At 38.5% G+C, this 14235-nt stretch overlaps 1 protein-coding gene and 1 pseudogene across 1 annotated transcript; both read left to right on the top strand.

Moving 5' to 3' along the window:
• Nucleotides 1-440: 440 nt before the first annotated feature.
• LOC137745161 (kinesin-like protein KIN-14I) lies at nt 441-6449 on the top strand (annotated as a pseudogene).
• Nucleotides 6450-8644: 2195 nt separating this feature from the next.
• LOC137745226 (probable protein phosphatase 2C 5) lies at nt 8645-12078 on the top strand. Its single transcript, XM_068485143.1, has 8 exons — nt 8645-8872; nt 9600-9853; nt 10168-10339; nt 10432-10649; nt 10755-10862; nt 10955-11080; nt 11174-11403; nt 11503-12078. Exons 2-8 carry the CDS (start codon nt 9644-9646, stop codon nt 11720-11722), a joined length of 1284 nt encoding a protein of 427 aa, XP_068341244.1. The 5' UTR covers nt 8645-8872; nt 9600-9643; the 3' UTR covers nt 11723-12078.
• The last annotated feature ends 2157 nt before the right edge of the window (nt 12079-14235 follow it).

Here is a 14235-nt window from a genome sequence, read left to right as displayed (position 1 = left end):
CCAAAGAGAAAAGCAAGAGTCAAATTAGGGTTTATGTTACCACAAAATTGAAGAAATGCCCATTAAGCCACTTCAAAGAAAAAAAAAAAAAAAAAAAATCTTTCAACGACAATGATTTATATATAGCACAGGTATATAGCGACCTGCCCAAAGAAATAAAGGCATGTGTAACTTTTTGTCCACATATTTTTATTTCATTAGGCACAAAACGCCATGTAAGTTGTTCTTTACTCTCTCACAACCTAAGATGAAATAACAAAGTAACAAAGAAAATGTTAATTTTAGAGACAAAAGGATCCGTTAAATACAAACCGTTAGAGCCAAGCTTTCCCGAGAGGCTCGGAACCAGGTTCGGTGTAGTATTTTTCCTTCTATATTTGACAAACCCAGAAACAGAGAGGGAAGGGAAACAAGCTAAAACCAGTCTAACCAGAGAAAGATAGAGAGAGAAAGCCTGAGAAACAGAGAGAGAGAGAGAGAGAGAGAGAATCAAATCATCCGAACCTAAAAATTTTCTCTCTCTTCACTTTCCAAAACCCGTTTTATCTTTTTGCTATCTTCACATCCAAGTCTCCCCCCATTTCTAATTTCACTTTCTCCCTCAGAGATTTCCGGAAATTTTTTCATAAACTTCACATTTTTCCATAGAAAAAGATTCGAACTTGCCGGAATTCCCATTACGATTTTGGCTTCTGGATTGTGATTTGGGTAGTTTGAGCATGTTGGATTAACGGGTAGGAGCTGAATTTTAACGCCCAGATTTTTGGTGTTTTTTCTGGGTTTTTTTTGGCGGTAAATGGCGACGGAGCAAGTCTTGCCGTTCTCCATAGCTTCTGTGGTTGAATGCGTTCTTCAGAAGCATGGGAGTCGTTTAAACGATATCGACTTGGCTTCTAGGAAGGCTGAGGAAGCATGTAATCATCTTTCCTTTATTTTCTTTTAATCTTTAAATTCAGATTATTTTTTTTCATTCTACTTTATTGGTTCTTGCATTTCTTGAGGTGGCCATGAAGGTATTCTGATCCTATGAATGTTGCCGTGTTATTGTGCAGCGTTGAGAAGGTATGAAGCAGCAAGGTGGCTAAGAAAGACCGTTGGCGTCGTTGGGGGTAAAGATTTGCCGGCTGAGCCTTCTGAAGAGGATTTCCGGCTCGGATTGCGCAGTGGAATAATCCTCTGCAATGTTCTCAACAAAGTTCAACCCGGAGCTGTGCCGAAGGTAATGGCCCAACTTGGTTTCCACTTTGCATTGGTTCAAGCCCTTTTGTTTATCGACTGGTTTTGCTAATGTTAACTGGCGATTTGTTCTTAGGTAGTTGAAGGCCCTTGTGACACTGTTATTATTCCTGATGGGGCGGCTTTGTCAGCGTATCAGTACTTCGAAAATGTCAGGAACTTCCTTGTGTCTGTTGAGGAAATGGGGCTTCCAACCTTTGAAGCCTCGGATTTGGAACAGGTTTGTGCTCAGGAAATGTAATCTGAAAACAATTGTGTTTTGATGAATCCTTATGATTTAGGAAGAAGTGCATTAGTACTTTGTTTATTTGTCGTTCGGCTGTGGCAGTTTTTCACATCTCAAATTACAGGGAGGGAAACCCGCAAGGATTGTGAACTGCGTTCTAGCATTGAAATCATACTCTGAGTGGAAACAAGGAGGTGCAATTGGATCGTGGAAATATTGTGGAGCTTTGAAACCAACTACCTGCGGGAAATACTTCGTGCGAAAAAATTCAGAACCCTTTTCAAATTCCTTTCCAATGACCTTATCATGGGGCGAAAAGTCACACGATAGTTTGTCCAGTGAAGATCTCAATGAAGCAGTAAGTGAGATTAGGTGTTTCTCAGTTTTATTTTGCACTCATAATATTGCGGGAAAGTAATTGTTTTGCTTTCTGCTCTTCAGAGTTCCTCTCATTCTTTACATGCGCTAGTCCGTGAAGTGCTTTCAGACAAGAGGCAGGAAGACATACCAATCGTAAGGGTTCTTCTACCTTTTATGTTGATTATCTACTCGTTCAGCCCGAGCACCTGTTTATAAATGCATATATGTATAATTTGGAGAAACAATTTCCTGTTGCTTTTAACAGATTGTGGAAAATATGCTGAGTAAAGTCATGGAGGAGTTTGAGCATCGGTTAGCAAGCCAAGGCGAACTGGTAAGCACAAAGCAGCAGCATTTCTTCAACATTGCCTTGCTTTTTCCTATGTGCATTGCTTTTCTCCCAAAGAAAGCTCATTGCCTCCTTTCAAGAAAGTATGTTATATGTGGGATGATTGAATTCTTTATGACAGATGAAAACAGCTTCCAGAGATATGACGTTGTCTGGCCCTGATAGACCTCTTTTGGACTGTGCCTCTGAATGTGCTTCTGGTGATATGAAGGTACAAGTTTTAGATTCAATAGAAGGGGCAAATTTATGTCGTTATGATATCCTTTTGTGCACGTGTCTCGGTTTTGTTTGTATCTTTTATCATTAGCACAAGTAGGTGATTTTTTGCTTCCATTGATGGATGATTAAGATTGAAGAGAAAGCTTCCTCTGAAACCAAAGAGGAGGAAATATACAACCAAAGCGAGGGATCGAAAAGTCAGTCTTTAAAGCAGATAACGTTAGTTGATCGACAACAGAAAGACATCCAGGTAAGCTACGGTCACATCATAGTAGCAGCTACAAAATTTTGTTTATCTGCCCTAAGATACTGGCGAAACTTATGTTAATCTTTATTCTGTAGGAATTGAAACATACTCTATACGGTACAAAAGCGGGAATGAAGCTTCTACAAATGAGGTACCAGCAGGAGTTCAACAACCTAGGTAGGACTTCAAATGAAGAACGATATGATATGCTTTTAATAAGGCTCACTTAGCTCACGTTTTGTCGAATACTTTAACGTTGTTTCATGTTCTCAACGGAGGACCATAACTAGTTTACCATGCATGTAGGCAAGCACCTCCATGGTTTGGCTTCTGCAGCGACAGGATATCAGAAGGTTCTTGAAGAAAATCGCAAGTTATACAATCAAGTGCAGGATTTGAAAGGTAGTGTTTCTGGTCTTCCTTTAATTGTCTCGAGTTCTATGTTTAAGAAACAGTGTATGTTTTGTACGAGTCTACGAGATTAATTGGTCCATCAATTACTTTGGTTAGGAAATATAAGGGTATACTGTCGAGTGCGGCCCTTCTTGCCTGGGCAATCAAATCGGGCCAGTACTTACGATCACATAGATGACAGAAGTCTTAAAATTATCACTCCCTCCAAATATGGCAAAGAGGGAAGGAAAGCTTTCACTTTCAACAAAGTTTTTGGTCCCTTTTCAACCCAAGGTTAGCTTAGCTACTCTCAATATGGTTTCACTCCTAATCTATCATATTTGTCATCATTTTTCACTGCCACTTTTGTTTCTCTGCAGAGGAGGTATTTTCAGATACGCAGCCTCTGATTCGGTCTGTTCTCGATGGTTACAATGTCTGTATATTTGCTTATGGCCAAACGGGATCAGGGAAAACTTTTACAATGGTAAAATATGTGCATAGATGTTTCATCATATAATCTTCATTCTTTGGCCAACCGACTCCTGACAAGTTATAAATTCATGTTGTTTGCCGATGTAGACTGGACCAAAGGAGATTACAGAGGAAAGTCGAGGTGTAAATTACAGAGCACTCAGTGATTTATTTTATCTATCAGAACAGAGAAAGGACACCATTTGTTACGAAATTTCTGTTCAGATGCTTGAAATTTACAATGAGCAAGTCAAGGATCTCCTTGCGGTGGAGGGTTCTAGCAAACGATATCCTTCATGAGTCATGACACTCATTATTTTTCCTTTACTATTGTTTTCTTTACAATGCATATCATAATTCTCTGTGTCCTTAACTCCAACATACATTAGAAATTCGCAACAGCTCTCAAAACGGAATTAATGTACCTGAGGCGAACCTTGTTCCTGTATCATCGACTTCTGATGTTATATATTTGATGAACCTTGGGCATAAGAATCGTTCAGTGAGTGCCACAGCCATGAATGACCGGAGTAGTAGGTCGCACAGGTAAAATTAATAATGTCCTCTTAGACAAATTTTGAGTTGATCCATTCTTGTTTCACAGTACGAGTAAAGTTCTGAAGTGACCATGAATCCGTCTAAACTAACTCCTGTGACATCATAAACAGTTGCTTGACAGTACATATTCACGGAAGAGACCTGACGTCAGGAAGTATTCTTCGGGGTTGTATGCATCTAGTTGACTTGGCAGGAAGTGAGAGAGTTGACAAATCTGAGGTGACGGGAGACAGGTTAAAGGAGGCACAACATATTAACAAATCTCTCTCAGCTTTAGGAGATGTCATTGCCTCTCTTGCTCAAAAGAACGCACACGTTCCTTACAGAAACAGTAAACTTACACAGCTACTCCAAGATTCACTCGGTAAGATTGTTTAATAAACTTGAGCACACACAGACATTTTCCTGATTTTTTGTTGGTCTCCGTTGTAATCCTTTGATCCGTCCTTATTGTGTCAGGAGGGCAAGCAAAGACGCTCATGTTTGTTCATATCAGCCCTGAGCCTGACGCTCTCGGAGAAACACTTAGTACACTCAAATTCGCAGAAAGAGTTTCTACAGTTGAACTTGGTGCTGCTCGAGTTAACAAAGACGGTGCAGATGTAAAAGAACTCAAAGAACAGGTGGTTAATCTATGGCTTCTACAATTATATCCAATTATAATGTACAATAACCTCTTGTTTACCAATTTTTCTTACTGTCTTATCCAGATTGCTACACTTAAGGCAGCCTTAGCAAGGAAGGAAAGCGAGAGAGCGCAAGCGCAACTTAAATATTCTCAATCCATGAGCCCAGAAAGATCTAGAATCAAGTCTGCTGGGTCTTCCCCTTTGCATTCTAATCGGAAAAGCACTGGAGATTTGGCCGGCTCTCGCAGGCAAACAGCAGATGATTTTGGAAACATAGAGGTATTGGCTAAGTATTAAATTGATAAGCCAAAAACTTTATTTTATTATTTTTATTTGATGAATCTAACACTGGAGGTTCATCTAATTGCACTAGGTTCGCAAAAACACTGCATTGAAGCCAAAAAGGCGAAGTTTAGATCCTCAAGACATGATGATGCATGCGAGTTCACCTCCCTGGCCACCTGCTTGTAATCAAGGACTAAATTCAAAGGAGGAATCCGATAAGGATTCAGTACTTTCTGGAGATTGGGTTGATAAGGTCATGGTGAACAAACACGAAGGTGCAAATAGAGAAGATAATCTATTAGGAAGCTGGGATATGGACAATAGACAGTTGCCGGAGATGTTTGGACCGAGTAGCCTTCCTGACCCTCCAAAGTTGTACATGGAACAACACTTTGGAAAATTAACGGCGAGCAAAGAGGACAGCCAAGACTATGATGTACAAAGGAGTCGGAATGAGATGGCCAATACCGATGATTCTGATGATCAGCTTGATGCTGCAACAAGTGATTGTTCAGAGCCAGACATGCTTTGGCAACAAAACCTTCCGAAACCTACCAGCATTCCAAACGGACTGGGGGCAAAAGCAAAGAAAACTAATTCGAGGCCAATAAGGAGCCCGGAAACTAGGTAAACTCCGACTGCTATGAGATTATATCGTTTTCTTTGAGCTGCATAATCAGCATATTGTTTCCTATGCAAAATCTCTTATTTACCTTGATATGTTCTACTAAGATGTTTCAACTTATCTGCTTTGTCACCAGGAGTATGATTCCATCGTTGATTCCTTTGCCATCACGGAAACCACCCAATGGAGTTAGTCAGCCTCTGCACAGGACCGCAAGTGGAAGGTCCTGTGAAGGGAAGCGAAGGCCTGGGAGTGCAAAGTGATCCCGACGACGAGGTTGCTTTTTTTATCTCCGACTGCTATGAGATTATATCGTTTTCTTTGAGCTGCATTATCAGCATATTGTTTCCTATGCAAAATCTCTTATATACCTTGATATGTTCTACTAAGATGTTTCAACTTATCTGCTTTGTCACCAGGAGTATGATTCCATCGTTGATTCCTTTGCCATCACGGAAACCACCCAATGGAGTTAGTCAGCCTCTGCACAGGACCGCAAGTGGAAGGTCCTGTGAAGGGAAGCGAAGGCCTGGGAGTGCAAAGTGATCCCGACGACGAGGTTGCTTTTTTTATTGTGTATTGAGGGAAGTTGGCTGTATGATTCTTTTTTTGTTTTTTCGGGGTCATTTTTGTGTGTTCATATATACCTAGACAGAGAGAGAGAGAGAGAGAGAGAGAGGTTTTCTGTAAGTGGCAATAATTCTGGTTGCCTGAATTTCTCCGATGGTGGTCATGAGATGTAAGTTGTCGATCGCACCCCATTCCATCAGTGTTTTTATGAGTGTTGATATTACAATTTGCCCTCAGGATTGAAGCGAGTGTTTATTTTTCTTTTCAATACAAACGATACTAGGGGAGGAGGAAAACTGAACGTAAATCTTGGATGCATGGTAACCATTCTTAACAATTTGAGCTACAAGCCCTTCGTGCATGGTTAAAGTACTAGTTAAATAACCCCAACAAAAAACGCAAGTTAGACTTGTTCCTTTCACAAAGATCTTGAAATATCTAGTTCATGCAAGAATCTCCACGTTTTCAATTAACATAAACAAATGTCGTAATTAAGCAGATTTATAAGAATCATCATTTCATCAGAATTCAGTTCCTACTAATTAATTAACTGCTAAGTACACATTTTATCAAGCTTGACTGGAGAAATACTGGGAACATGAAATTAACTACAGCTTGGCGATGGTTTTGCAACAACAACAACAACAAAGTCTTATCTCACTAAATGAAGTCGGAGTCTTTCTTGCATGCAAGGTGAAAAAGTTCCGTCACGTGTTTTGTGACGGAACAAGGGAGGAGGGTTTGTTTTTGGTGAATTTGGAGTTGGTGCTTGGCTGCCAAGTTAGGGTTGTTGAACAAGAGATCTCACATAAGAATATTGGTACAATACTCTACGATTTCCAAATTAGGGTTGACTGGAGCTAGGCTCTTTCAATTCAAATTACCTCTTAAACAAGAGATTTCAAGTTTGATACTCTACTGTTCACGCAATTGGGTCCTAAATTAAATTATATTGTCATCTAATTAGAAATAAATTAACCCTAAGATATAAACAAATGAAGTAAAAAACAGAGAATTCAAACTCGAGAGCTAAGAGATGAGCACAATGCCCCTGATTAATTGCAGTTTTACTTCTATACTACGTACTAGTACATGGTCCGAAAAGTTAACGATTAAATATTGCATGTAGAGATTTAATAAGTCTTTGCATCAGTTAAATCTTAACCCAATTAATTAATGTAAACTAAATTTGATGTTGATTAATACTTGCATTTCCCTCTGAGGGGGGGGGGGGGGGATGAGCTCATTCCATCTTTAGGAATAATGTATTCTAACCATAAATTTCATAATCTGAACTTTTCAATTACTTATCTTCATCATTTTAATCGGAGATCATTTAGTTATTTGAATGTATAGAATAACTAGACAGTGTAGGTAGGGGTGCAACTTGGGTTGGGTCAACCGGAATCTGTCCATGTCCAACTTGTTTTCAAATCCAATCGGGCAGATTAGAATGAAGAAAAGACCCACCCAAACCCAACCTGACCTCAACCCGATCATTTATTGGGTTGGTTTGACTTAATGTTTTTGTCCGCCCATGTCAACTCAAACACTATCCAATTTTGAGCTCTAATTCGCTCATACACATATTACCATCGCACTTCATATTATATAAGTTATGAATCAGTTTTGGAATGACTATACTTCTTTATAGTCCGTCTTCATATGGATGAATGATGGTGTTACTTTTACATTTATCGAAGCCTTGTGTACGCCTTGTAATCCAATCTCAAATTTGCATGGGTGAAAACATTAAAAATTGTCTCTAAGTTGTTTGTTTTAACTTTTGTGTGGATGATGATGTGTAAATGAAAATTTAACTAACATTGACGTTGTTTCATTCAAAATATGAAAAATCAAGGAAAACAAGGTGTAATAAGATTGGACTTGATAAAGTTGACAAATCCGAATAAATCCAAACCCAATTAAAACCCGAACTCAACTAAATCCGCATGAATCCAAACCCAACTCAAACCTGAATTGTAAAGAATGGGTTAGGGTTGGGTTGACCATCCAACCCGCCCGAGTTGCACTCCTAAGTATATGTACCAAATAATATATTCATGATGAACCGTCTTTTTATTTGATACATTTGAATGATTAAACGATCTTTAATTCAAATGAATTTATCAACTTGATCTTCCACTAAAAATTAACAAATTGAACAATTCTGATTGTTTATTTTGATCTGATGAATATCCATGATTCACAAATGGGGGTTTGCAACAAACGTAAATATTACGTCGAAATAAAAAAAAAAAAAAACAAAAAGATACGATACGAACGATGCGGCTCCACAAGTCCCCACCAGCCGGTGGATCATGCAGGCAACCACATCCAGCTGCGTTAGTCAAAGGGCCCAACTGTCAACCAAACCCCACTCCATAGGAGGGCACTTCCGTCATTTCACCCCCACCAATTTACAATTCTCCGCCGGAGAATTCGGACATAAATCTCATGCATCACAGTTTTCTCCCCAAAATCCCACCCCTCTCTCTCTCTCTCTCTCTGCACATCTCCTCTCTCTAAGCTGTCTTCCAATCAAATCACAGAAAAGGTGCGACGCTTTCGCTCTCCTAGGGTTTGTTCTCGAACCAGTGCGAGCTCAATTCCAATGGAGGACTTGTAGATGGGCTTCAATGTCGGATCCTCCCTGCTCGATCCTTCTCTGACTGTCAGTGTTTTTGCTCTGCATTCGAAGGTACCCCAATGTTTCCCTCTGATTTTTCCATTTTTTTGCTATTTCTGAATTTCCCCAGTTTTTAATTTTGCAGTTTTTATGATTCGTATAGTTCGTGGTTAGCTTAATTTTACTTCTTGAGGATTCAGTAGATTGCTTTACTGGGATCTTTCGATGGATTTCGGGTTCTAAAAGGGACCATTTTTGCATATTTTGTGAAGTCTTTTGTTTGAATTCGCCCTTTACTATTTATGATAATTTAAAATTTTTTTATTGCTAGGTGTGGTTTTTGTAAATTGCTTTTATATAATTTTCTCATTTTGTTGGTGTAAAATGGCTTCTGATCGGTTGTTGTTTTGAGGAAAAGGTACTAAATTTATAAAATTATACTGAGCAAGAACAGCTTTTTCTTTTTCCTCTTTCGGTATGAATTCTGTTGGCTTTTGTTTTCCCCTTAGAAATTGTATCTAGCTCTGTTTCGTTTGTAGCTTTCCGGTTTTATGAATTATGGGCATAGAAGCATTGGGTCAGTTTCCGGGGATGGTTTTAGATTCAGTAGGCGTAGTGAAAAGCTTCTAATGTGTATAAATTTAGTGCCATATGCTCCGTTATCTAGTTATCATTTTTAACTTTGATGTGTGAATCATTTAAGTCATTTGGTGGACCAATGAGGTGATTTAGTTCATTTAGATTTACACGTTTGCAATGAAGATCTGACAGGATTTTGTTTAATCGTTTGGATGAATAGGGTTTTGGCACTTGGGTCTTGGAAATGTCCCAACGGACACTAAAATGAGCCAGATTGAAGTATCGACGATGAAATCTCCTCTCACTCCACTTGCGACTCTGATTGGTCGTGAGCTTAGGGGTGAGAAAGTTGAGAAACCTTATTTGAAGTATGGGCAGGCTGGTTTGGCGAAGAAAGGAGAAGATTACTTTCTTATAAAAACTGATTGCCAAAGAATTCATTCGGATCCGTCAACATCATTTTCTGTCTTTGCGGTACTTTCCCCATCTAATTTCTGTCTTTGTACCTATATAAAGGACAACTGATCTTTGTTTGGCTGCTGAAAACTGAAGAGAAGGAAAAGAATTTGAGAATCATTAAAAGTGAAAAGATTACCTTGAGTGAATTTGATAGTTGCATTTGTGTCCGGTTGAGTGGAACATTGTTCTTCTTAGGTTTGAAACGGTGTGATAAATGAGCAATCACTGTTTAGTAACTTTTCTTCTTTTCATACATTTGTCAGCACCAATAGAGCATCACTTCATTCCCTCACTCTTTCTGATACAAAATTGAAATTATTTGTCCGCAGATTTTTGATGGGCATAATGGTATATCAGCTGCTATTTTTACCAAGGAGAATTTATTGGCTAATGTTTTGAGTGCCATTCCTCAAGGAACTAGTAGGGATGAATGGCTGCAAGCCCTTCCTCGGGCGCTGGTTGCAGGATTTGTCAAAACTGATATAGAATTTCAACAGAAAGGTATAACATCAAGCCATTTGATTTCCAGTAATTATTTATTTGATTTGCTTGATTTTGTTTTGCGTAGCTTTCTGATTTAATTTCAACCTCAGGGGAAACTTCTGGTACAACAGTGACTTTTGTTGTGATTGATGATTGGACTGTGACTGTTGCATCTGTTGGGGATTCTCGATGTATATTAGACACACAGGGAGGTGTTGTTTCACTCTTAACTGTTGATCACAGGCTGGAAGAAAATGAAGAAGAGAGGGAGCGTGTTACTGCCAGTGGCGGTGAAGTAGGAAGGCTCAATATTTTTGGGGGCAATGAGGTATATCCTAGTTTATTTTGTTCACCCGTTTAACTTGTAAACTGAAAGGCATTTCAATGAATCATTTTTTTTATGGTCTAAATTTCTTATGTTTACATGGTTCAGGTTGGTCCCCTTCGCTGCTGGCCTGGTGGATTATGCCTTTCTAGGTCAATTGGTGACACAGATGTGGGAGAATACATTGTCCCCATACCCCATGTCAAGCAAGTGAAGGTGACTTCATCTTGTACTATTGACAATGGTTCTATTTTACTATGCTTTTACAAGGTTTTAATTCTCAGCAACTATTTTCCCTGGTTATGCAGCTTTCAAATGCTGGGGGAAGACTTATAATAGCTTCTGATGGCATCTGGGATGCTTTGTCTTCTGATATGGCTGCCAAGTCATGTCGAGGATTGCCTGCAGAGCTTGCTGCAAAGCTGGTCGTTAAGGTGATGCACCTTAAATACAAACATTATGTACAACCCAAGAGAATTAAGCCTGTTTTTACTGATCTAGTCCCGATTTTCTTTGTTCTGTCTTAGGAGGCTCTGAGGTCAAGGGGACTGAAAGATGATACAACCTGCGTAGTTGTTGACATAATCCCTTCTGGCCATCCTGTCTTACCTCCACCACCAATTAAAAAACCAAACATGCTTGCTTCACTTATCTTTGGGAAGAAAAGTCAGAACTCCGTGAACAAGACAAATAAACTTTCTGCTATCGGAGTTGTGGAGGAGTTGTTTGAAGAAGGTTCAGCAATGCTCGATGAAAGGTCAGTTCAGCATGGTTTATTATCTAACTGCTAATTATTAGACTGTATTTCTAGTTTGAAAGCAACCCTAATTTCTTTCCTTTCTTGACGGAAATACAGGTTGGGTAAGGATTCTCCTCTGGATGCAAATTCGGGGATTTTCCGTTGCGCAGTCTGCCAAGTGGATCAGCCCCAAGTTGAAGGTTTATCAGTAAACTCTGCGCCTTTCTTCTCCCCGGCATCAAAGCCATGGGAAGGCCCCTTCCTCTGCGCAAAGTGTCAGAACAAGAAAGACGCCATGGAAGGAAAAAGACTGACCAGACCCACAGTGGTCTTGTAGTAATTTACCCAATTACGTTCACTAAGTTGTATTTTTTTATCTGGCAGTGTGAGCATATGCTTGGTTTTCGTTTTTCAGGTGGTGACTATTTATAGATGTGTGTAAGAAATGAAGTTGAGATATGCAGAGTAAAGTAGGTGTTTTGCAGTGTGTCGAAACTTTGTGACGTTTCTGGTTTGTGCTCGGCTGTTTGACTGACTGACAAAGAGTTGAAGTGTTATCGCTAACAGCTTTAATTTGTAAGTAAATTGAAGGTTTGAGTAATCGTTTTGTTAGAACGAATCTAACTCATTGTTGTTCCCTCTACTTACTGTGTTACAACAAATTAATATATAATCGATAGCCAATTTTTTTTAGCACTTGTTTGCAGTGGTCTACAAATGCTGGTTTGATCTTGTCAATTTGCTGTGTTTTTTTTCATGTAACGAGCTGTCTTTAGTTGCCTGATTGTGTTTTACTCCAAATGTGCCTAACTGGAGAACAATTTGCATGAAATGGATACTGTCTATACAAGCTTTTCTGGTTTAGTTGCTGTTTTGAAATACAAGAGTAAGATTTAAGCACCACAATTGTTTGTACTGGACATTGTGAGATGTTAAAACTGACGAAAAGCTGCCCTATAGAACTATGGTCTAGTGGTATTCCTCTTCACTTGTAAGTGAGATATTATGTTCGATTATCGCTAAAGGTGAATTTGAATCACATTATTATGACTAGTCCATTGTGAAGTTTGAGCTCTCTTTCTCATCCCTTTAGACCTACTTCAATCCTTGGAGTAAAATTTAAATTTTAGGTTCTAAACTCATTCTAACTTGCTCAAACTCCTGGGGCAAATATGAGTTTTAACCTAAAACTCATTTGTGTAAATTTAGGCCAAGATTTCTCCTTGGTTAGTGGGTTGGTTTATCATATATGTGTATATTTTTTTGTTTTATATTTATTAATTTATTGAATTCAACGGCTAAGATCTAATATGATCAAGTCTAATGGTTAAAAAAAAAAAAAAAAACAAAAGATCTAACGATCTAAATTTAAATCTAACAGCCAAAGAAAATGAAAAAAAAAAAATTTCATCTGTTTCATATATTTTCATAGTGTTCCATGAGTTTTATGATGTATGTTTAGTGATTTTTCAATATTTATCATAATATAAAATTTTTAAATTAAAATCTTCATAAAATTAAATTTGAATACTCTACAATTTTTTTTTTTTGGAAAAAAAAAGGTTTCTTTAAGAAAAAAATTTATCCAAAATTCATTCTTAATAATTTTGGGCTAGGTTGGAATAAAAAAATTATTTCTGAATTAAAACCTAAATTTTCTAAGTTAAAAAATTTAAGTTTTAACATAAAAGTTGAAGATGATCTTAACGTGAGTGAATATTGTTTGTGCAAAAAATAAAAAACTAACTAAAAGATATTCTGAGACCCACTTGAACTTTTTTATTAATTTCTTTATTTCGACAAAAAAATTAGATTAAAAAAATACTTGTGTGACTCGATAAATGGTAAGCCTGCTTTTAAATGGCTTGTAACATCTTGCTTATCGTTCAAGCTTGCGAAAACTGTACGATTGTTTTTTTTCCCACAAATGGATCCCTCGTGGGTTTGGTCGTGCTCGCGAAAAGCTACAAAAAGAGAAGCACCGTCGGTGGAAGAGGAAGACTTGTACAAGCAGTGCACCCTCTAACCCTAACCCTAACCCTAATCACATACAACGTCATGTGTGAGTCTTTAGAGTAACTGCAGCAGAGCCTGCTTTTGCATGCACTATTCCTACCGTCCAACATGTTCTCCTCACAAACCCTACAGAGGCTGTTTGGGGAACAGTTGAGAGGCGATCGGAGAAGATCGTCGCAGCAGTTGATCAATGTGAGTGTTCCGAATACACACGTTGAAGGGAAACTGTTCATCAAGAGTCTCAGAACTTCTGAAGAGAAATCGGTAGAGCGACACGTGTCGTCATCTTGTACGTGATCATGTGGTTTTTATGAGCACCTAGGTCAATGCTGAGGCTCCTGTAGCTGAAGCCTTCAGCTGACTGGAACTCAAGAACTCTCCATTGTTGTTGCAGTAGAGTTTGTAACTTGAGTCCCCCGCACGTGTCGTCTGTACCAAAAGGGTACGGAACTTCCATGTTGCCACGTTTAGGGCAAGCACCAAGAGCTGACACGTGGACTGTTTTGATGATGGTCGTAAGACTGATGAGCATGAACACAGAAAGTTTAAAAACCATATCTGAATGCAGCAGAGAGAGAGAGAGAGGATGCAAGACATCTGAAAACTAAACGTCTATATTATTTTTAGGGTTTAGCATCAGAAGGATTCGTTTATTAAAACGGAAATTTGAAAAATATATATATGTACTTAGTTATGTGATTAACACGACTTAATTATGTTATAAAAGTCGACATATGTGAGTTAGACTAGTTGGTTAGCGTAATGTTTTTATTTTTAACAAATGATGATTATCAACAAAGGTCTGCCAACAACTGTTAGTGCATTAAGAATTTG

The sequence above is a fragment of the Pyrus communis genome, chromosome 9, assembly GCF_963583255.1.
Source record: "Pyrus communis chromosome 9, drPyrComm1.1, whole genome shotgun sequence".
In the NCBI taxonomy this organism is placed as follows: Eukaryota; Viridiplantae; Streptophyta; class Magnoliopsida; order Rosales; family Rosaceae; genus Pyrus; species Pyrus communis.
This window is presented reverse-complemented; position numbering and strand designations above follow the sequence as displayed.